At 50.6% G+C, this 23,888-nt stretch overlaps 1 protein-coding gene across 1 annotated transcript; it reads right to left on the reverse strand.

Annotated features, from left to right (window-relative positions):
• Positions 1–8,793: 8,793 nt before the first annotated feature.
• MREG (melanoregulin) lies at positions 8,794–23,545 on the reverse strand. The gene is made up of 5 exons (XM_039555490.1): positions 23,457–23,545; positions 19,999–20,158; positions 12,209–12,299; positions 10,457–10,620; positions 8,794–10,104 (listed from the first exon to the last, which is right to left on the reverse strand). Exons 1-5 carry the CDS (start codon positions 23,543–23,545, stop codon positions 9,970–9,972), a joined length of 639 nt encoding a protein of 212 aa, XP_039411424.1. The 3' UTR covers positions 8,794–9,969.
• Positions 23,546–23,888: the final 343 nt, after the last annotated feature.

Here is a 23,888-nt window from a genome sequence, read left to right on the forward strand (position 1 = left end):
TTTGGCAGCAGCAGGAGCAGACCTGCCGTGAATGCTGTGTGCAGGAGGCAGGCACCAGCGGGTAGGACAGAAATCACCCGCTGCCCACGTCTCGAGGCACGAAGGAGCAGGGAAATGGTGTTGGGAGCTGCCTGCCCCATGTCAGCTCTGTGCAAGCGGAGCAGTTTGATTTTCAGTGTGGCGCATTTTGAATGCCATCACCCAGGGACCCGGGGGTCCCTCCTGCCCTGCGGGAGCAGCACAGCTGCAGGTCAGACCCTCAGGCCGTGTAAATCGGGTGGAGGGTGCTCAATTCTGGCGGAAAGCGTGGTCACCACCTGCCCACTGCGTTACCTGGATTAGCTGTTTACAGCCAGTTGCTCTTTTATGGATTCAGTGTCTGGTTTTCCAACATAATTCTTCCTTTCCCTGTCTCAGACTCTGTTGAGTCTGGCCCCTTGCTCTCTGTAATTGAAATATAAGCATTGCTGTGCATCAGACAGACCTGGGGTTTCTTTCTGGGTTTCTTCCAGCCTTTTTTTTTTTTTTTTCTAATTTCTTTCATGGTGACCCATGGGATTATGGCTGTAACTTTAAATACCTTCCAGCACCACCAGCTGAAATGAGGTTGGGGAACAGGGAGAGTTAAAATATGCTTCAAAGGACTACACAGGAGGAATACAAATAGAAACAGATAGCTGGAATTTAATCTCTTATAGGCTATTTCTTAGAGAATAATATCAGCTCAGGAGGGGCTAGTGCCTGTAAGGGTAGAAGGAGGCAGCTGCCTGCTACCTCCTTCTCTTCCCAAAGTCCTTTATGGACAGTTTTCTGTGCTCCAGAATGGGCAAATGCAGGGTCACCCTTTTTTTCAGCTCTCCCGTCAAACTGTGTTGCCTGAATGCCCACCTCTGCCTGGCAAGGCATCCTTCATTCCTCTCAGTGAAGGCCTGTAGTCCTAAAGAAGACTAAAACTAAATAAAATCCTCTGCCGGAATGGTTGTTCTGGTTTTACCCACTGATGGTCTCCAGCTGAGCAAGGTACCAACCTGTGCAGGGCAAAGCAAGCACAAAGCACAAGCAGCCTGTGAAAGCACCACATCTGCCTCTTCCTGGGGTGGAAAATAATCTCAAAAAAAGGCTGTAACAAGTGCTGGAAATCCAAACTGAAAAGTTAATAGCAAGAGTAAAATAGCAAAATGTGTTTTTGCCTCCACCCCTTGTTTACTGAAGGCACATCTGAGAGTCAGAGCAGGCGCTCTTGGCTCCTGGCTGTCATTTATCACGTACCAACCTTGACAACAAGTCACTGACTCTGGCTCGGGATGGAGTCACTCCTGCATCTTCAAAAGGCACAAATCATTCCAAGACAGTCAGAAGAAATTGTACAATCCCAGTGTTTGGGGCCAGGCCCCAGGACACCTGGACTCAGCAGAGCTGTGGTGATTTATGTGAGGAGCTCCAGGGCACAGACCCTCTGCTCGTGCATCAGTCGGAGAGTTGATGTCACCAGGAGAGCTTCCCCAAGCCACTGAGGGCTGTGTCCTGAGCAACATCCATCTTCACTGCAGGACAGGAAGGAGCTGGATGGGATGACACCCTGGGAGGCCTGGCACATGGGGCTTGGGTGTCCTTACACCTGCTGCTGCTCACCCACCTTTGAAGCTGCAGAAACATCTCAAGGGTGCACTTGCCATAGGTGATGGTGCTCTGTTGGCCTGGGGGATGTGGGCTCACATCCTGCTGAACCAGGGAGGTGTTGGACAAAGGAATCCAAGGGAAAAATAGTGTTTGGTGCACTTAAAGCAAGAAGATAAACTGCCTCAATCAGGTGTGTTTACAACTTAGTCACATCATCCACACTGACCTTTTCCTTACCCACAATTATCCTCCCTACACATAAAACCCCTTTTGTGCGAGGCTGTAAAATTAAATGGGTGCATTAGGGTCTTTTGTGTATTTGAAGGGATTAACCTGCAGCGCTGGTTCTCCAAGTTTTAGCTTAGCAAGGGAAAACCCAATGTCAAAATGCTCAGGACTTCAGGATCATGGCTGTCCCTCTCCTTGTTCATCTTTCATTTTCCCCCTGCCTTTTTATCCAATGCTAGTTCACCAAGTGCAAGTGGTCTCTAATCTAAAAGAAATAGAAAAAATGGAAAATAGCATCTCCAAAAGAAGCTGCAAACATGGGAATGAAAAGCTGGGTGGAGTGGACCACTCACCTCTTCTGGACGATCCTTTTTCAGTGTTGGGAAATGTGTTTATTTTTATCTAGAAACCGCACAGTGACTACCAGCCTCCCCAGATTCAAGCCTCAAGCTCTCTCGCCTGAAGTCAGTGGCTGTATTTGCATGAATCATTAAAAAAATGGAAGAGTTTTGCTGTCTCCAGCAAGTTCTCCTGCGCAGGGCGATGGGTGGGAGACTCAGTCGCAGGCGGTTGCTCACGTCTGTGCCACATATTTCACAGCAGAGCTGTAGGTTTGCTGACTGTCACCTCACATAGTTCCATGGTTACGTCTTTTCCTAAATATAGGAAAAGCCTGGTAACTGCTGACATCAGGGGGTCCTGTTCCCAGTCAGCCCCTACCACCTCATCAGCTTTTAAACTGTGCAGATTTACAATATTGTAAACTAGGAAATAGGGAGGTGGGGAAGGGAAGGCTCAGAAGTAAAAAACATGTACAGGTAAACATAACATTAAACAAGAATGACAAAGGTAAGGAAAGAATCTGAAGGAAGGTGGTGGGTAGTTGTGTAAATTGTCATTGTTAAGAAAAATAAGGGCTGGGGAGGATGGAAAAGACCATCTCTGGTCCTGCAGATGCTCTGCAGTGGTGGGAAGCACTGTGACACTTCTTGAAACTCTTGGTAACACGTAACTCATAGAGAAATTAGCATTAACAAGGGGTATTTATGAGCACAGGAGCAAAAACTGCACTGAGCTTACCTTGAGACATTCTGCCTGTCTGCCAGGTCTGCCTGGAGGGGTTTGTGTTGGCTCACACCCAGCAGGGCTGGATCCACGAGCCGGGTGTCTGCCTCTGGAAGCGGAGCTGCTGTACAAGGAGCAAGCACTGGTGAGAGGAGCTGCACTTGTGACAGTGTTTGACCTCTGACGTGTGTCTGGGTCGAACTGGGCTTACGGGTGACACCAGGGCTGCAGGGAGTTGTTCAGGCCTCACTGTCTCCTGCTGTCCCCATTCCCTCAAAGCTGCAGCCAGGGCAGCTTCACCAGGCACCTGAAGTGCTCATCAGCGGCGTATCCCCAGCACCTCAGCATGGGAATGGTGGTGTTCAGCTCCAGTGAACTCCTTGGATATTTGAGCAAGAGGCAGATGCCAGTACCTGCTGGGCTTTCTGAGCCGCTCACCAGCATTCCCAGTATGTTTGCAGGTACTGCAGGGAAGCTCCTTCTCATCTGCAAAGCAGAATTGGAGCCTAAGCTACTTTGTGCACCCTGTAATTCCCCTCTTTTGCCACAGACTGGGGAGAAGTGGCATAAACTGCGTGATTACCCAAACTTGGGTGATTCCTGCGCTGCATCTTGTCCAAGGAGGTAGGAAGGAACACTGAAAATATTCGTGCAGTTGTGCAAGCTGGAGCCAAGCAGCACTGTAAGAATGTGTGTGATTAGATCAGGACCACTTGCTGTGTGTTAGCTCTCTCCCTGCTAGCACATCTGCCAGTTCATAAATGTCCATGGAAGCAAAAGGCTGCATCTGCCTTTAATTGGGACAGAGAAACTGCAGGCAAGCCAAATTCCTAGGCATGCCTGCGCATGTCTGTGCAGAGCTATAGTCTCTCTTGGTGATCTCATTTAAACATAGTCAAAATGATTAAAAGATGCCCTTCCCTTTTGTTTTGAAATGTAATTTTCACTCGAAAAATAATTGGGATGTTCCTGACAGCTGTGCAGCACGCTGTGTTAGTGCATCCCCAAGCAGATCACAAAAAGAATTAAGTGTTGGGCAGGGTTAGGACTTAAACTAACTGGAATTCTGTCTGGAAATTCTGATTTATCAGAATTGAAACTATTTGGGGGAATAGGTATTCCCCTGAATTTAGAAAGAATCCAACTGGTTCAGCACTGCTGTGATCTAAATGTGAAACATTATTTTCTGGATAGAAACAATGCTTTATTTGGCTTATATTAAAAAGCTGGTGAGCATTATATATAAAAAAAAAAAAGTCAAAATTGAAGCAAAACATCTTGAAAGTATTATAGCAGAGTCTTTTGGATAATAGCATTGTGAACATTTTAGAGATACAAAGCTTTGCTTGAAGACAGATGCAGAAATATCGAGACCTTGACAACACCTCCAGCACAGGAAGAGCATTTTGCCACCAGTTCTAGGAGGCACAACCTCCCCATCCTGCTTTTGGGTAACCTGAGGGGCAGAGGCAGATGGAGCATATCTGGGAATGGCAGCTGAGTTTCCAAATCCTAGGCCAACTCCCAGTTACTGAGATAACACTGATCCTTTCCCTTCCTCCCCCTTCATCCCCAAGAGGCTCCCGGGAACTGCTGACCCTGTGGGTGCTGCTGGCTCCCTGCTGGCCAGAGCACCCCTCTGGCCACATCCCAGGCTGGGTGAATCACCCTGGGTGGCTTCAGGCTCCCATCACTCCTCCCTCCAGCTCCATCACCTGAGGAGGAATGGGAAAATGCACATTGAAAGCTAACCATGGTCACTTGAGTTACAGGTATCAAAGCAGTGTTTCATGGAGGGATTAATCCTTTCCAAACCTGCCCTCCAGATGGGTTTCACAGATCTTCTATTTCTCTTAGTTCAAATAAAAAAGAAACTTATTCTCTTTGTACCAAGCAGCACTACTTTGGAGAGATGAAACGCTGGGTATGCCAACAATGTTTTCCATACAAGTTGCTCATGCCATTTTCAAAAGGGGAGAGAAGATGATTTCAAGCAAGAAGGAGGTTGGCTGAGAGAACCTCCCAAGGTCTTCCCCAGCCTGAATTTTCCTTGTGATCCCTTGGCTGTGAGAGATGGTTTGGGCTTTATTTTCGTTCTTTAGGGAAGTACAGGTAGATCCTCTCATCACTTGTAAAAACTCTTCTCAGGAACCATATTTGTTATTTTTGTGACTTTGATGCAGAAGAAGAGTAGATGGGCAGCTGGCAGGAGGTTTGTTTATGACTCCAGTGGTGTCTGGACTTGCTCTGGTGTTTGTGTCTCCAAAGTCTGACTCAAACCCAGTTCAAGCCAGTGGAAAGAATCCCAGCAGCTTAGCAGATATAAAGCTGCCACTCTGGGAAGGATAAACTTTTGGTAACACATCCTTTCATAAATCTCTCTTCTTTCTGACATGCCAGTGACTCTCCTCGGGCAGGGGTTTTGCTGGTGGTTATTGGAGCATGCACAAACACATTTCGTCCTGCTGCTGCTACTCAGATGATGCTGCACCATTGTAACAGATTCTGGCACCAATGCTGTACCCTCTGCACACACCAGATGAATGCTCTGCCCTGCCCTTGGGCTGTGCCTGGGCCTATCTGCCTCCATTTGCTGCCCTCTTGCCTTTGCTTGGAGATCACAGAATGGTTTGGGTTGGAAGGGGCCTTCCAAGCCCATCTCGCTCCATGGGCAGGGACACCCCCCACGAGCCCAGGTTGCTCCAAGCCCCATCCAGCCATGTGGCTCTATCTCTGGCCACCTAAATCTGTTTGTTCTAATGCTGTTGAGATCCTATGAAGGGCACCCATGGCCTCCATGGTGTCTCCCTTTCCTAATCCAAGTACAACAAAATACTCACTTAAATTCATTACCACTCTGAAAAGCCACTGTTGTCCCTAAGAGTGAGGACAAGGCTTACAGAGAGAGGTGGCACAGTTCATCAGGCCAAACAAGATGGGCAGAACAGACAAGCTTTTTGCTCTGCCAGTCTTTCCTTAGGACCTTTATTAAGAGATTTCTCCATGGTCTCCCCTGTGCAAGGACAGCCTCCCTTTGGATGTGTCCGCAAGGTCTGCAATTTGTAAGGCAAAGAAATGGTTTTGATAATCCATAACTCGCTTAACAAGGACTCCCCACACAAAAATGGTTGCCTGTCTGCAAAGGAATGCTTCTGGAGAGCTATTTTGTGGCCAGTCACTCAACGTTACTGATCCTCATTAGACCAGAAAAGTACATGCTTTCCCTCCAGGAAGAGTATGTAAGTGCTGGAGTTTCTAAGGTTAGAAATGATTGAAACTGAGCAGTTTGAAATGGTAATTTTTCCCATAGCTGAAATTGAAAAGATGACAGTTTTCTTTCCCGTGTCCATTCTCATTATTTATCAGAACTTAGGCTGTGATTTACATCCTTAACAAGTAAAATGGATAAGCCAGACTTCTTCCAGGCCACTGCATCCCATCTCCTTTGCCTGCTGCTGCTCCAGCCTTTACCAAACACCTGCACTGCCACCTTCTGCCTGTCTTACATCTCGCAGCTGAATTTCCACCACGATTTTTTTTTTTTTTTTTTTTTTTTTGCTCGTCCTGCCGAATTCAGGATGTACATCCTAGGAAAACTTGGAATACAAAGAAGAAACCACATGTGCATATGCACAATCAACACGGTCTGTAAATTGATTTTTTTTCTAGCTGGTCTCTATTATTTGCACTATGCTTAATTCCTAGTTTTAATTTAGAGGAAGGGAACTAGTTTTAACTTTAGAGGAAGGGAACTCTCCAATGCTGCTCCCCGTGACCCAAAAAAATTAAAATACTTTGCCCAGAGAAGCTGTGGCCAAGGCCAGGTTCAATGGGGCTTGCAGGAACCTGGGATAGTGGAAGGTGTCCCTGCCCATGGCAGTGGGTGGAACATCTTTGCCTTTAAGCTCTCTTCTAAACCAAACCATCCTGTGGTTCTAGGAAAAGAAATCAAAGTGAAGCATATCTATGGCTTATAAATGGGAAAAAAAAAAAGTCCATTAATTCTTTTTTTCTTTTCTGATGAAATTTTAGCTAAATGCAATGTCAAGTTAAGGGGGAAAAAAAGTATCTGAAAGCCAAGTGAACCCCGAGGTACTTTAAACCCTCTCACATTGCTCAGTTTAAAGAATTCTGGGTATTTTTCCTTTCCTGATTGAAGGATGGGATACAAAGATGACTCTCTACTTAGAAAAATAAATATTCTTAGTGAACATGCTAATCCTTGCAGCAGCCAGCCTCAGGCCAAGCGGCATTTCCAAGCGGGAGCAGAGGCCCTGGCCCCAGCCCTGGAAGAGAGATGGGCTCAGCACTGTCTCCTGGAAAGCGCCAGAGTCATTATCGAATGTCTAAACCCCAACCTTTAACAGAAAGCCAGGTCTTGCAGGCTTGAGAGACTCGATGCATGCAGGAAAAGGTTGGGAATATTTCCCCTGTATTGTAAACAGGATTTTTCCCATGCTGAGGGAACAGTGGCATCTGGTGTTCGCTGGGCTCTCCTACAGCCACCGCTTCCCAGGCGGCTGCTGGAACCTTCCCTGGACATGGGCAGGGTTTGGCTCCCGGGCGGCACCTGGGACGTGCGGGATGCCCGAGCCATCTCCCCAAAGATCGGGTGGGGGGCTCAAGCCCATCTGAATGGCAGCTGGAGGCCTGGGTGGTGCATCAAATCCCAAATTGCTTCCAGCGAAGAAGAGACTCGCTCTTGGGGCAGGAATTCCGGGAGCGTTGTGTATCTCCCTGGTATTTTCTATGTAATTTAGAAAAGGCAAATTACTCTCTGCATTTTGCTAATTGAAATACGGTTTATTGTCTCCTATCCCGAGTGCATGAAAGGACATTTCCTACGGAGGTGGACAGAATGACCAACTCGAGCTTGGATCTATACAGAAACAATTTCTGCTGGTTTCTATCAGTTTTCAAGTTGCAGATTTTCCAAAGCTCTGCATCCTTCTGCTTCACCAAAGGCCGTTTTGCAATATTTTCAGGATACCCTGTGACCAGTTTTATCTGAGTGCTGGGACTGGCAGGCTTTTTTCTGTTCCTGTTGTGATCGGTCCATAAACCCAAGTTCTGAGCCCGGTTACTCCTCCCTGAGTGTGGAAAGGAGCGGCTCCGCTCTGATCCCATGCTCCTGCAAATTCCTGCTCCTCCTTGTGGCTGCGCTCAGAAACTCAGCGCTTTCCCTGCACGGAGCCTTATTTCAGCAGCTAAACTCACTCAGAGATACTGATTATTGTCCCTTTTGGGCAGCCTGCCCTATTAAGTTACAACAAAATGCATTTTGGTGACATCAAAACCGGTTTCACAGCTGTGACAGAGAAGGGTGGCTCTGCAAAGGCACTGAACACCGACCTCCGTGGTCAAAAGCAGCACGGCTAAAAGGATTTCTCTTCTTGCCCTTGAGGTTTCCAAACTCATCAAGTGGTTTTAAGTAACAGGTAGCACTGTGGCAATGTGCCAAGGGCTGGCTTTTGGGTGGTGTCACACACCTTGGCACGGTGCTCCTCAGACCAACACATCTCTCTGTTCCGCAACAATTTGTTCAAATCAAACCCTGGATTTGTCGTGCACCAAAGTTTATTTTCTATAAAAACACAGGAGGTTTTCCAAAGGGCAGCTGAACTCCTGCTAGAAAAAAATAAATCAGTAGGAAAAGGGCACCTAATGCCAAATCCCACTGAAATTAAATTTGATCCCCGTCATCTCCTACAAAGATGTGGTATTAGGCTGGCAAATGCCCCAACTCTTGTAAGTCACCAGGCAATTTGAAGTGTGTGGAGAACAAGCTGCAAAAGCTCTACAAATATCCCAACCCTTTTGCTGTCAGCATTCAACATAAACATTGTTACCTGAATAGGTTACAGAGAGAATAAGAAAGGCTGGCTTTGTAATGTTTTCTTTATTAAACTCAGCTTTCATTGCTGTTCTGAGTTGACAAAAATGTTTCCCAGGAAGACTGACAAACAAAAACAGTTCATAAATATATATTTTTTTCAAACACCATAGGTATAAACAAATAAAAGCTCTGGTTTGCTACTTTGGGAGGCCCTGTGTAACCAGCATTTTCAACTGGCCAATTAGCAGCATGTGTGTTAATCAGTGAAGAACTTCCACTTGTTTTTAAATTATCAAATCCAGTGTTTTAAAAATTATTGCTCATTATCAGACAAAACCCCAAGATAAAAAGGATGTTCATTATACCATCCCTGCTGGTAATGAGGATTTTTATATTGACAGTACATGCAGCTTTGGTGGTGGGGTTTTTTTAGGCAATTAAGACCAAAACTTTTCAAAATTGATTGAGATGCTGGGCAACCAATCTGACGATGTTCCAGGAGCCAAATTCTCTGCAGCTCTGACCTTGGCACCTTCCTAAACTCTACCTTCTTTTAATATGTCAAGCTGAGCACCCCTGACAAAAACATCCCTCAACCACTAATGGCTGGGGATGGAGCACTCAGCTGTGACACTGCTACAAGGCTTTGCTGCCTGGAATTAAATCCTGTCCCGGCACAGCCCCTGCCTCTTTCTCAAAACCCCTGAGACCTGCCTGGAGGGCTGAGATGAGGAAGAGAACCAGTGTGCACAGAGTCACGGAGCTGTAGACGCTGGAGGTGTTTTTCCTCTCTCGCTGCTCCTCCTGGCTGGCAGGCTCGAGGGAGGGGACAGTGGCAGGTACCAGCAGAAGGTGGAAAGCTGGATTTCCTTGCAGCCCTTGGAACTAGAGGCACCTGAACCTTTGCAGTTCCTGGCAGCAATGCCTTGCATGGCAGACCCACCCCCCCCCCATGCCTATTGCATACACTATTGGCCAGTGATGTCCCACCGGGACTACTCTAGGGCAGTTGCCCCTCCCTCGTGCCCGGGAGCACCTTGGGGCCAGCACCCGCCATCCCATGTGCTCCTGCTGGGCACAGCTCGCTGGCCTCCCTGCCCTGCTCCAGCTGCCCACTCGCTTCTCCATGGGGAAACAAGGGGGGCACTCTCAGTGCTGACCCCCAGGCAGAGGAGCCTGTCCTGGAGCGCTGTCCATGTCACACCAGCGAGGCACATTCCTCAGGGCACCGCGGCCGGGACGCTCTGCGGGGCCCTCGGGCCCTCGTCCGCCCTGTCCCCTCCGGGCCGCTTGGGATACACCGCGCTGGCCATCTTGAAGAACTCGTCCGCAGCGTCCAGGGCGATGAGCCGGTCCTGCCAAACAGCGGGATTACGGTCACTGTGGGACGTTCCAGGCACATCCCTGCCCGGGGCCCTCCCTCCACAGCCGCCCTCAGGCTAAGCAAGGCGTTAGGTCTCATCTTTTCCCACCCCGTGGACAGGATGCAAGAGCATCCATTTGCACAGAACTTGTGGAGGGCTGCAGAATTCATGGTGCTGCAACACTGGCATTTCCAGGGCAACTGAACAGCCAAGCTCCAAGTGCAACATCTGACAGGATCACCCCAGATGCCGCCATGTATCTGAGCATCCTCTGGTTCACCTACTCATGCGAGCTCCCTGCAGAGCGGGGATGGTGGGGGGAAGGTGTGCTCGGAGTACTCACCACCACAAAGAGGTAGCGCTCGGAAAGCTCCCAGCTGGTTGGGAAGATGTTGGTCTCTTCCAAGAGCTTTAACAAGATGTCCCGGGCTTTGCTCATGTTCTGAGAGTCGCTGATGATGCTGAGTTTGGTCACTGACAAGAGGGAATCTGCTTCCTTCTGGAAACCTGGGGAAGAGATGTTACAGAAACAAGTCAAACATGAGAGCAGGGTCATCCCTGAGCCCTTCAGGCTCTTGCAAGGTTCCTTATTCCCCTCCACCCTGGGCAGCTGTATCCCTACTTCCTAAAACAAACCAGCACTCCCTCAGGCAGGGTGTGGGACAGGTATAAACTTGCTGCTGAGGAAAATAAATCACAGAAGTATTCACAGCGAGTTCGTTGCTGGTTTTCCTGAGAAAATGTGTGTGAACGTGCACAACTGAGGGTGTCGATTCAGCTTTTCCATGTTCCTGATGCTGACAGAGCTTTCAGGACTTGTGGGGCTTCCTAAATCAGGTAACAGGGATGAAACCTGTGGCAGTAGTGAATGCCAGGCTAAGTGTTCCTGTAGCAGTCAGCATTGATTATAGGAAGGGTATCCAGGGAAGGAAAGGTGGAGGGGAATGAATGTAGGGGTCTTTAAATGCAATGGCTAGCATTTAACTCTTTGTTCAGCTCCAGGGGGCTGGTGGTGATGCATCTCACATGAAAACACTTCTGGGGTAAAAGTGGTGGGCTTATGATTAAAGCACAGGCCCAGATAACAGAAGATAGCAGGTTTCACATCTGGTTGCTCATTTAGCTTTGCTAAGGCCAAATGATCCCTGGCCTTGAGCTTCCCCAGCCTTTGCAAAGCATCTCCAGAGCCATAGCAGATGTGAGGGGGATGTGGAAGAGCCTTTGTGAGCCTGCAGTAAGAGATGGAAGGATGCCAAGTGATCCCTCCCATGCTTGGCCTGCACAGGCTGTGTGAGCACCTGGGTGTAGATGAGGGCTGACACCTCGTTATGGATTTATGATGTTCCTCCCACCCAGATGCCAGAATAGCAGGTAGGGCAGGACTGGCTGAGATACCCATCTCTGGCTCTCACTGGGGGTATCCTGGAATAGACTAGCCCATCCTCTTCTCATCAGCCACCAACCACCTCCAGAGCACGATGGAAGTCACCCAGCCGATGCCCTGGCACATCCCGAGTGTCACATGCTGTGTGCCAGGCAGTTGGGAAAACCCCGTCACACCCACCACCACCACCACAACTTGGAGAGAGCAGTAGGAGGGTTTCTGTGGAGCAATTCCTCTTGCTGAAAGAATATTTCAAATCCCCTTGGGAGCAAACAAGGTGAGTGGCTTAGCTCTGATCAGCTGCCATGGGCTAAGGAAGCAAAATAGATGTATCTGTGTTCCCATCTGAAAGGAATATTCATTCCTTCCTGCTTATCTTGTTTAGAAAGACCTAGGGTGAACTCCCACTGCAAGGTTTCCACAAGGAAGCTTGAAGTGGATGACTGTGCATGTTATTATGGGCTTGGAAGGTGATCATGGCTCATGGGTTTTTGACGTGCCTGCAGACACGGTGTCCCTGTCCCCTCCCCGCCGTGCCTGAGCCCTTCGGAGCCTCAGATGCCACGTGGGACACCTGAGGGCATGGCTCAGCAACCTCCTTTTACTTCCCTCCTCTCCAGCTTGATTTCGTGCAGCTGTTCCTATCCTCAACCATGGTGGGATCTTGCATTCAGTAGCACTGGAATTACATCCTTTTGGCCTCCAGCTTACCTAAATCCTCCAAAATGTGTTTCCACCTGCTCCTCACTTCTTTCCGGGTCTGCCGTAAGGTATAAATGTCATAGTTGAGCTTCTGCCACTCCTACAAAGCAAAGGGATGAGGGACACTCAGTCATTGGAATCTGCTGCTTTTGAAGGACTTTCAGCTTTGAGGAAGGGAGCCAGAGGTGCAGAGCTGGTGCAGGCACTGAGCTATGAGGTGGTGGGTATGAAGGTCAATGACCAGGCTGCTGTTGCCCCTGGAAGAAATGACACTGACCAACAGAGAATATTTAGCTTGACACTTGGTTCAGCATCTCTGTGCCTTCTCTGTTCAAAACAGCTTCCAATTTCCCTGAAATTACAGAATTTAGCTCAGGTGTTGCTGACAGCTGCTCCTCAGTCAGACATGGAGCCCGATGTTTGGCACTGAACTGGAGCGGGCAGGTGTTCAAAAGTACTAGAAAACAAGAAAAATAGACTTTTTTTAAAGATCAGGGTACCCTTTTTTAAAAGGACAGAGGTGCACGTGGATGGATGCGGACTGAACTGGAGTGATCTGACATGCTAATAACCCTTAGTGGCTGCCAGTTGCTGCAGTTAATGCCTCACTTCACTGCACAGCTGAAATCCTTGCACTGGACCTCCAGGTCTAGAGCTGGATAACGGGACACTGGGCAAGAGGGAAGGGTTTGGGGTTATTTATTAAAGTCACAACACATTTAAACACAACTGCACAAGTTTTGTGGTGGGCTTGGCAGTGCTGGGTTAATAACCAGACTCAATGATCTTAGGTAACTTTTCCAACCTGAAGGATTCTGTGATTCCATGACTCTATGAACATGCATTCCTGTGGAAATGCATGTGTTCTGCAAGAAAACCAGGAGCACTTTTCCCAGCTTCTCCTAGCTGAGTTTAATCAATGCACACACTCCTAAGGGTGCATTTTTAGAAGCAGCCCAACAGCAGGGTCACAACATCACCTGATAACTTCCTTACAGTAACAACCTTAATTAATCTCATTCCTCAGCAAGAGATTACCTAGATGGGCTCCTGAAGAATAAACAAGTGTTAATCTGTGCTGTCACCCTGAGATTTTCCTACAGGCCACGCTGGGTTCAGAGCAGACAAACAATACCCACAGAGGTCGGCTGTGACTGTTTTCTGGTACTTGGTCAAAGAGCTGACTTGATTCCATAAAGATATGAAGATTCCTTAGTGTTTTTTTTGCTGAATGTGGCTGACATGCCACAACTGCAGAGATTCAAAGCCAAGCCTGTTTTCCTGCTGATCGGCACTAGCTGCAGGAAGCCCTGGGAGATTACACTCTGGAAAAAGCAGCCAGCGGGGTTAAGACAGTGGTGACTTCACGTCAGGAGAGCAGGGGAACCGGCTCTGCCACAGCCGCTCGCTCCCAGAAAACAAAATCCCCTTCCAGAGGCACATTTCCCTCTCTCCTGAAGCAGCACTTGAGAACAGCTTGGCTGCCTGTACAGGAGGGCACCTGGCTGCCAGCACAAGGCACCAGGACAGCCCTTCACCAGAGAAATGAGGCAGGGCCAAGGCTCTCCTCTCCCCTGACACCGGCTCGGAGCTGGGAACTGAGCTCCTCTGGGTGGAAAAGAGGGGGGTTATTGTGTTAAAGCTCTGTGGGAAGTTTATTGAAAACTTGAGAGTTTTTAGAAAGAGGCTGAAAAACTGTGTGATGCCTTGGTCCCCGCTGGCAGGGGTTCCTTGGAAACGCCTTGGCCCTCTCGTGACCCCCTGGCACAGGCAGAAAGGAGAGGGAGCCAGTCTGGGCATGCTGGTGGGGGAATGGCTGCGTGTCTCTGCCCTCCCATGGAGATAAACAAGGCCTTTAGTGCAGACAATCGATCCAGACAGCCACTGTGATCCCAGGCGTGCTTCATGCCGTGGAATTGGGGAGCTGGGGCACTGGAAAAAATGCTCCTCTCCACATAATGTGGCCTGCTGGCACCCAAAACCAGCTTTCAGGGCCACGGGGAATTACCCCATGGTATGAGCCAGACTCCTTGCTAAGCACAGTGAGCAGTGCTTAGCATGCAGGGAAGCTGCTCCTGATTTTCTCTGGATTAACAGCAGTGTGTTTTCCCTTGTCTATTTTTGTTTTAAGGGAATCTAGGTTATGGCTTTCTTGTACATCATAGTGTCTGAGTTGTGTTATGGAAGTGAATACAGTGAATATTCAGTCGCAGGGGAGCTCTGACAGTGTCCTGTCAATGGAGAATTTGGGGAGTGTGCTTTGGAACAGAAAATTATTTTTAACTGTGGTGCCTGGCTGGGACCTCTTGTTCTGGTGGGATTTCTTTTGCCTTAGCATGGAGCTGAATGCATTTACATTTCTGTAGAAAGCTGGGAGGAGGATGCTCGCAGCCATGGAAAAGGAACTAGGGAAGCAGATTATCAGGATGACGTTGGGCTGAGCTCTCAAAGGGACTCATGCCCTGCTCTCTGTCAGTCTCACAAACCACTGGATTTTTCCAGGCTATTCCTTGCAGCAGAGACATCCGAACAGCCGTGGGCTGTCCTCTGTGTGCCTTTGATGAGGGAATAAACTCAAGAGCATCTTTCCACACCCAAAATTATTCTTAAAAGCACCTCCCTTGAGCTACACAGCAGAGGAGGAGCGAAGCTTGCCCTGCCCGTGCACAGGCGAGGGCAACATCGGAGGCTTTGGGGAGGACGTTCCCGTCGTGCCAGGGAGCGTTTGGAGGGGCAGGCGGCATCAGGAGGCTGCTCAGCCCCGCAGGGCAGGCGGCTCCACACCAAACCCCTCTCCCTCGGCCTTCTCGGGAAGTCAGATGGAACTCCTGGGGCGGGGAGGGGGTTTCTCACACATGGGACTGGGAAAGCACAGCGGGAGACTGAAACACCAAACCTGCGGCGTTTCTGTGGGGCCGGGACATCCCAGCCATGCACTCAAAAGCAATCCTTTAAGAAATAGACTCTTTTGCCAAAATCTGAGTTAACCACAGGAAACCAAAGCAGGTTGCAGTTCCCGGCGCTGTTTTTTGCAGCCGTTTTTGCCCTTTAAACCTACAGAGCAGGGCACAACAGATACCAGTGGGGGCTTGAGAGAACCCTGAATGTGTGTCAAGAATATCCCGGGAGCCGCAGGGAAACCCCGCTGCCTCCCCTCTCTACATGCTCAGCCCTTCAAATATTTACCTGGAAAATTTCCCCAGGCTCTCTAGTGTGAAGCACCAAATCTGCAAATGCCAAAAGACATGGAATAAGCCAGGCTGGTACAGAACTCAGAGCTCTAGGAAAAAATGTGCCACGAGAACAGGCAACACTGTCCAACTTCTCATCCCTGATCACATGAAAGTTTCCTAATTACTAGGGAGCTTCCTTTATGTTTCCAGAACAATCCTCTACCAAATCCATTGCCTTTATTCTCTTAAAAGCAATTGAGGTCACTGTTCTGTTCCAGAGTTATTTTAGAAATTAGGTCAAAACAGAGTTATCAGGGGAAGACTGGAAAATATCAGTCCAGGCAGGTACCAGGGATGCTCCTGCTCTGGCTCCACTGGAAGTAGTTGAACAAATATAAACTATAGACCAACATCTCATCTTAGACTAAGCTTAAATTGGATTCTTTTTAAGAGAGGCATGCAGACATTAAGAGGGTCAGGTCTGGGCTCCCCAGCTGGCATCCCCGGCGCTGGATAAATCCTATCACCTCTCTATGCCCCAGCAACAGCCGGTGACAATACTGACCTTCTCTGTAACCTGTTTAAAAAAGAATAATCCTGTAGGAGAGCAGGAGGAGAAAGAAAAACAGGCCTTGCCAGCTCATTAATGGGCTTTTCAGGGGGATGATGCCAGCGTCGCTCTGCTAGCCAGGCCCCTAGCAGGGATGCAGGCTGAGGGACTGCCTTTGCTAGTGGGGTTTATGATCCCACCTTTCCCTAGGGAATGAGCCAAGAGAAGAGAGAAACACTGCATTTACAGCAAGCCATGAGAACAGGGGATTTTCCTCAGTCATCATGCAAAATGCCATCTTTAGTTTCTGTTCCCAGAGCTGCACCCTATCTCTGGCTCCTTCTCTGAAGCTCCTTCTCTGAGTATTGGTGCACAGCTCCCTGCCCATGGCTGGGTAACTCCACACATCCCACCAGAGGCTGTGGAGAAACCAGGGCCACCCCAGACTGGACCTCATGGAGGGAACGATGCCACCTCACACTCATTAGCCTGGCAACAACCACAGTGCAGCTCTTGCTGCTCATTTCACCACCAAATTTGAGATTTATTTTACCCTACAACAAGCTCAGTGATGCTGCAGAGCAGGAGTAGGAAAAAAAGCCACATTTTTCCCATATTTGAAACATGACCCTGGCCTTCAAAAGCTGTGATGACAGCTCTGATCTTCAAAGGCTGCATCTGCTTGGTCAGCCCCTCAAGCCAGCACTTCAGCAAGGGCTTTCCTGGTTTTCTCAGTGCAAGCTAAGGACACGCCGAGTTTGGACTGGAGCTGCCAATTTCCCAGAGCAGGGTTGCCAGCAGGGACAGAGGGAAGACACAACTCCACATGGATCAGGCGTGGGTGCAGCCCCATGGTGGGGGCAAAGAACTGACCCCAAGAGAGAGCACCAACACTGCCAAGATGGTGCCATACAGATAAAGAACACACGATGGAGAGCGACCTGCTCTTTGGGATCCTTCCAAAGGCCAGTGCTGGGAAATCCCTGAGATACAGGTGGGGAAGGGCAAAGCACACAGTGAGTGCACCACACGCCAGAACTTCTTTGTTAAATGAAGGAACAGAAATGCACAAAGTTCTCCCTTCAGTCAATTTTAACCACAGGAAGAAAAGGACCTATAGCTTCGTAATACTTGTGCACTGCACGAGGAAACTGTTCCTCCATCCCGTCCTGCAGTATCCACAGGCTCCCCCTGGGGATTTCAGGAGCAGAGCAGCCCCCAAAGCAGATTATGGCTTTTGCAGCCCAGTGTTGTTCTGCAATTAGACTTTTTTCTCTCTCTCCGAGCTGAAGTCTCATTAGGAGGGGAGGGCACTGCAGTCTGGCCTAGTTTGAAAATGCTTGCTGGAGTAAGGAGAGATCTTGGCACCCAGGGCTGAGCACAGGAATGTTGGCTTTCCATCCAAGCCCCTCCCTGTCCTGCCACCCAGCAAGAGCTGCAGCTGGAAACGGCAGCAGCCTGTTGGGCTTCCCTGTGGTGCCTCAGTTTCCCAGCTCTAAGAGGGGACAGCAGAGCAGCTGCCAATCCCGGGCTGCAAAGGGCACGGGGCCACATTCAAAGCAAGTGTTAAGTGCCTTGGCTTTCCTCAAAACTTTCCCCACTGTTGTCCTGACGTTGTGCTCCTCAGGCTTTTTAGTAATTGCACTGCATATAAAAGCAGAGCATGTGATCCTACCTTTGCTGTGGAGAGGAAGCCCCGTGAGCTTTGGGCTTTCCTTTTCCACTGGCAGGCACGGGGACTGCTCAGACCCGCTAAAAACCCTACAGATACACAGAAGGCAGGATTTAGGGCAGGATTTAGGACAGACAGGCACACTGGCTTTAGGACAGGCAGGGGCAGGAGCACTCTCCTGCTCACCCATTACTGATGCTCTCCTCTGCTCGCTGAGCAGGGCTGACACACAACACTCCTGGGCACCAGTGCAGCCCCCTGAATGGTGCTGTCCTTGTTTCCTTCAGCCACTTTGGGATGGATGAAGCTCCCTGGCTTCTCTCAGACAAGCAATTGCAAGGCAGAAAGAGCAGCAGTGGGGAGGGAAGAGATCTCCAGTTAGAGCTGTAAAGGTCACATGCCACCATGAAAATGTTGTTACAAAACCATCTGTTGTAAACACCATGATTAAATCAAACTCACCAAAAAAAAAAAACCCCACATTAAATGGGGATTCTGGCCAACGTATGCAAGGATTCCATTACCTCATTTAGCTTATTACACATTGTAATTTTGATCTCTCTGGAGTTTAAGGCTCCTTGTAAAGCTGAGCTGCCTTTTGGTTTACAGAGACTGTCACAGGAGAAACAGTTACACTCTTGCAGGCTCTTGGATGAAGTAGGATCATGTTGAAGTTAAACATGAAGCCTCCAGGCTTTCCTGCAAACGTTCTGGAGTCATGAAAGCAATCAGAAAGGGAAAAAATATGCCACTGTTTGCTACAGCCTGCTCCTAATCAGGCCACTGCAATCTCCTTTGCACTGAAGTGCCTTAGCAAAAGAAATCAGGGCTGCAAAACAGCCTTTATGTAACAGCCATGATTTTTCCCTTCCCACTAAGAGCTGTGCCAGTTCCCTGCTTCCCAATAATTGCTGTGCATCCCACTGCAGGAGGATTTAACTTGACGTGTCCCCAGAGTGGCAGCGGAGCTCCGGGCGCTGCCAGGGTTGGGCAAACATCAGCCTGGCCATGGAAAGGACAAACAGGAATATTGAACCCAAACAGCAGCCTGGGAAGCCAGGAAAGGGGGCTGGGCCCCCAGTGCTCCCAGCACACGTTTGTGGGTTGTGGTGGTTGCAGGGCGTCATTCCCAAGCATGTTCCAGCTGCCCTGAATGCCTGGGAAACCTCCCTGGAATCTCCCTGCTTCCTTATACGTGCCAAACAAATGCATCTTCCTCATGTTCTTCCCATTCCCTGTCGCTTTCTTTTCCTTTCTGTCTCTTCTATTCCTCCTCCTCAGTTTCGTTCCCTGAGAAGTGCATTTGTCCCTGGTGTCCAGCTCAAGCCTACCTTGTGTCTTTTCCCACATCCCTGGATGCAGGCAGCCCATTACTGACCTCCTGAGTTCCTTGGTTTTTAAGTGTCAGCTGCTGTGTTCCCTCACTCCTCCATGGAAGACACATAACCGCTGTTTTGGGCTGACCAAAGATGTACAGAAATAGAGATTTCTGAAGGGGATGGGGAGCGAGAAGATTCTGGAGGCAATTTATGCTCAATGGGATAACGCCCTGGGAGGGCACTGAAAGTATCCAAGCCAAGGAGAACACGCAGATTCTCAAAATAGAGGGAGATGAACCCAAGGGTACCATGGAGATGAGAAACTCATCACACCTCAGGGCAGCTCTTCCTGGATCAGTGCTGGAGATACCCCCAAGCTTCCCAAGGATCAGATGGCCACAGAGGCATCCACACCAGATATAGGATAAAATCTGGAGGGTGATGGAACAGATAGGAGGACCTGGTGCCTACATGAGCCACACTGGGGGACTTTGGGGTCTTCACAGCAGCTTAATTGAAGGAAAGGCATTGACCTGCTGGTGTCAGTCCAGAGGAGCCCACCAGGGTGATCAGAGGGGTGGAGCAGCTCTGCTGTGGGGAAAGGCTGAGAGAATTGGGATTGTTCAGCATGGAGAAGAGACTCCAGGGTGACCTAATAGCAGCCTTCCAGTGCCTGAAGGGAACCCTATAGGAAAGATGGGGCAAGACTATTTACAAGGGCCTGGAGTGACAGGACAAGGGGAAATAGCTTCAAACTAACAGAGAGCGGGTTTAGATTCAGTATTAGGAAAAAAGTCCTCTCTGTGAGGGTGGGGAGGCCCTGGCACAGGTTACCCAGAGAAGCTGTGGCTGCCCCTGGATCCCTGAAAGTGTCCAAGGCCAGGCTGGATGTGGCTTGGAGCACCCTGGGACAGTGGAAGGTGTCCCTGCCCATGGCAGGGGGTGGAACTGGACGAGCTTTAAGGGCTCTTCCATCCCAAACCATTCTGTGATTCTGTGATTAACCAGGCACTGCCAAAGCCTGGGCTGTGACAAAAGCCCCGAGCCCCAGCCCGTGGTGGGGTCGAGCGCTGGCGCTGCCTCACCTCCGAGTCTTTGTCCAGCTGGTTCCTGACCACGATCATGTTGTAGAGCACGCGGTCGTCGTCGGCCTCGGTGTGGGTCACGTCGTGGGGGGTGCTCCACAGGTTCTGCTCCTCATCCCGCGCCAGCGTGGCTCCAAAGGACGCGTAGGGGTTGTTGTTACTGCAGAGAGAGAGGGGCACGCAGCCTCAGCACCAGGCTGGCCCCTGCTACCTTCCCAGTGCCCACTGCTGTGCCCTCCCCTCGCCCAGCCCAGTCCTGCTGCCTGAGGAGTGGGGGAGATGGGGAGATGGAGGTTTTCACCTTAGCAAACATCTGACCAGGCAAGCCACGGTTCAACCCAAATCATGCAATGCCCCACAGGTGCTCCTGCCTGAGAGCTGCAGTGATGTGCTGAGCTGTGCAACAACAGACAAGGCATGGAAAGGATATTCAGCCCCATCTCTCTCGGGGAATGGAGATGTCCTCAGCTGTCTAATGAATTCCAGGCTTTACTTGCTTAGCAAAGCTGAGCATCATCTTCTGGGAAGGCTGTCCCCACAGAGGTGGGGAGCTTTTCTCTGCACTGAGGCAGTTCTGTGTTTTAGGGCTTTATGCAGCTATTAGGATGTGCCACTTTTTAACAGGGATACTTCTGCCAGGAGAACTTTTAGCAGGGGATTTCCATAAAGTGTCTAATCAAGATGTCCAGGCACTTGAGCAGAACAATACAAGTGAGAACTATTTTTGGCCTTACCACCCTGTGGCAATCCCTGCTCACTTGTTGTTAGAACAACCCACTGTTTATTTCATTTGCTGCCTAAACCCCATGCCTTTCCCAAGGAACCCATACAAAGAAACTTCAGGTAACGCTGTGGGTACCATGGCACCAAGCCATAAAAAGATATTAAGAGGAGCTCCAGCACATAGATGAAATAGAAAAAAACTAATTCCCATCAGCATTCCAGCAGGAAGGTTAATTAGACTTTCAACAAACCGAAAACCTGAGCAACAGGTAATAAGGGGAAAGATAATCTCTTATAATCCCTCATTAAAGACAAGCAAACGAAGGGAACTTGGAGGGTGTGGAGGGCACCACAGTTTTCTCAGTCATGGAGCAGACAGGGAGGGAGCACTCAGGAGCCAGCTGTGCCATCAGCAGGAGTTCACTCCCACCCTGCCTTCCACAGCTCCTTCCCACTCAGGCATTTACCACTACTCTTAACATTTGAATTACTTAAAACACCCGTATTTAGCAATAACACTGCCACACCTGAGCTTTTCTGAGCCACTCCCTCCCTCACAGCTCGCAGGGCACTTCCCAGCACATTCCCATTTCCAAATCACAGCGTGGAGCATCCTGTAAGTCATGCGGCAGTGCCCAGGAGTCAGCAAATCCATACCAGCATGGAGAGCCCTGCCAACAACTCTTCCAAGCAACATTGCAAAGGAAGAAATGGGAGGGAAAGGAGGAGCACGTGAACTGCAGTGGCTTTGCAGGTTAAGGAATCTCCACAGGACCAGAAGGGACCCAGAGCATTTCACACTCTGGATTTTATCCAGGAAATGGTGAGCACCAATGCTTCATCAACAGATTTCTGCTCCAGGGGGCTTTCAGTTCACATTAAGTGTTGGGATTTGGAGCCCAAATATTTAGTTTATTTTCATCCTGAGTACACCATCCAAGCCAGACCCCACCTTCACACATCAAGAGACAACCAAGCAGCCTGGATGCTTTGCAACACCAGCTCCCAAACCTAAAACTCAGCTAAAAGATCTGAAATCTCAAAGAATTCGTTCATTTTAAACAACACTGCGGTAAAAATAAAAATACAGCCAACAAGCTATTGCAAGATCCCCACTATGAAATAAGACCGCACAGCCCCCCAAGGAGGGGCAAGGCAGCGACTGGGCTGTTAGATTAATTACACTGGCACACTTGCACAAGAGCAAGTGCCTTTCGAATCCCCAGAATGTATAGAGGCTTTCCTTCTTAGGGCCAGCATTAATTGGATCGCGGGCGGAAGGCGTGTTACTAAAGCGAGGTGCCAGGTGAGGGACAGCCACCACGGCCACGGGGCAGCAGGAGGGAGCCTCTCCGCACGTGTGCTCGGCTCCCGGGAGGTTAATGCCAATTTCCTGGGCTGGAGGTCCCATGCTTGGGATTAGCCGGTTATTATTTAGGTAGCTGCTTTACCAGCGCGAGATCAGGACGTTTCAAGCCGTGTGTCACCAGCTCCGCTGTTACCTGACACCGATGCAGGACACGCCGGGAGCATCCCACCCTCCTGCCCGGAGCGCCTCTGTCGAAGCGATGGCGCAGGGAGGGCACGGTCCCTGCCCCATCCCGCGGCTGGGATACCCTCTGCGGTGCCAGGACCGCGGCTGGCATCGGGGAAGGAGGGAGAGCCGCTGCAAACCCCCTGAACAGATGTTTTGCCACATGCAAACCCTCCTTACGTGCTTCCACTGCTCTTTGCCACGAGTCAGGGAGAATCTGTTCATACAACACCCCCAACCTCACGCTCTGTGCACAAAGCAGATGTGACTGACAGCAGGAGAGCAGGATCTGCTCCTCAGAGATCAGCACACTCGCATAAAGCCGGCTCTGGCTGTGCATCGTCATCTCCTCCCTGGCATCCCTGAGCGGAGAGGGCTGGGGGTGTTCACCTGGAAAAGGGAAGGCTCCAGAGAGACCTCAGAGCCCCTTCCAGTGCCTAAAGAGGAGAGTGACCTTTTACAGAGGCAGATCGTTTTAGGAAAAGGGGGAACGGTCTTAAACTAAACGAGGGGAGATTTAGATGAGATGTTAGGAAGAAATTCTTCCCTGTGAGGGTGGGGAGGCCCTGGCACAGGGTGCCCAGAGAAGCTGTGGCTGCCCCATCCCTGGAAGTGCTCCAGGTCAGGTTGGATGGGGCTTGGAGCAACCTGGGATAGTGGAAGGTGTCCCTGCCCATGGCAGGGGGTGGAACGGGATGAGCTTTAAGGTCCCTCCCAACCATAACCATTCTGGGATTCTGCGACCCCAGCGTGCAAACACAGCTCTGCATAACCCAGAGCTGCCCGGCAGTGGGACCTGACCCCCTGCACAGGAATGCAGGGCCCCTCTTTTTGTTCAGTGCCTCAGCTCCTCTACTGAAATCCCACCGTGGAAAGACAAGCGCTGGACCGTCCCTGTGGCCGGGGAGCATGAGGAGCACTGAGGGGATGCCGCGGGCAGGGCTCCGGCGAGCACCGCGCCGGCTGTCAGAAGGAGCGCAGCCCCTGTGGCAGCCGACCCGGGCGGAAAGAGAACGGGAAGCCGCTCGTTCCCGCCGGGGGAAGGAAGATCCCTCCGGAGCCTCGAGCGCTCCGGCAGGGGATGTCCAGCTCCAGCGGCGGTGACAGCGCGAGGAGCGGGGCTGGGGACCGCGGGGCGAGGAGGGGCTCACGCGTGGCCGGGTGGGCGCATCCCCCGCCGCGGGGCCGCGCCGGGTCTCACCTGAGCAGGGGCTCCTTCTCGGGCGCCGCCGCCTCCCCGCCGCAGCAGCCGCAGCAGCCGAGCGATCGCAGCCAGGCCCGCAGCCCCATCGGCGCCGCCGGAGAGCCGCGCCGGGCAGGGCGGGCCGGGCCGGCCCCACGGCCGTCCCCTGCCCCGCCCCAGCGGGGCCGCGCCGGGCTCCGCAGCGCCCCCGCCCCCTGCTCTGCCCAGCCCCGCCCGGCCCTGCCCTGCCCAGCCCGGCGCGGCCCCGCCGGAGCGGCGGCGGCAACTCAGGGACGGGGCTGCTGCATCCTCCCGCATCCTCCTTGAACCGCCCTCCCGCATTTTCCTCCTGCATGTTCCTGCACCCTCCCGTACTGTCCTGCATCAGCCTCCTGCATCCTCCTGCACACCTCTGCAACCTCCTGCGCTCTCCCGCATCCTGAAGCGCCC

Source organism: Corvus cornix, chromosome 7, assembly GCF_000738735.6.
Source record: "Corvus cornix cornix isolate S_Up_H32 chromosome 7, ASM73873v5, whole genome shotgun sequence".
NCBI lineage: Eukaryota > Metazoa > Chordata > Aves > Passeriformes > Corvidae > Corvus > Corvus cornix.

What these genes read in the sequence shown, in the direction of transcription:
- MREG (XM_039555490.1), bottom strand. Translation starts at nt 23,545, where the DNA reads ATGGGGCTGCGGGCCTGGCTGCGATCGCTCGGCTGCTGCGGCTGCTGC. An exon ending in GAGAAGGAGCCCCTGCTCAG is followed by an intron (nt 20,159 to 23,456) that starts GTGAGACCCGGC and finishes CTCTCTCTGCAG; the next exon opens with TAACAACAACCCCTACGCGT. An exon ending in AGCTGGACAAAGACTCGGAG is followed by an intron (nt 12,300 to 19,998) that starts GTGAGGCAGCGC and finishes TTTGCTTTGTAG; the next exon opens with GAGTGGCAGAAGCTCAACTA.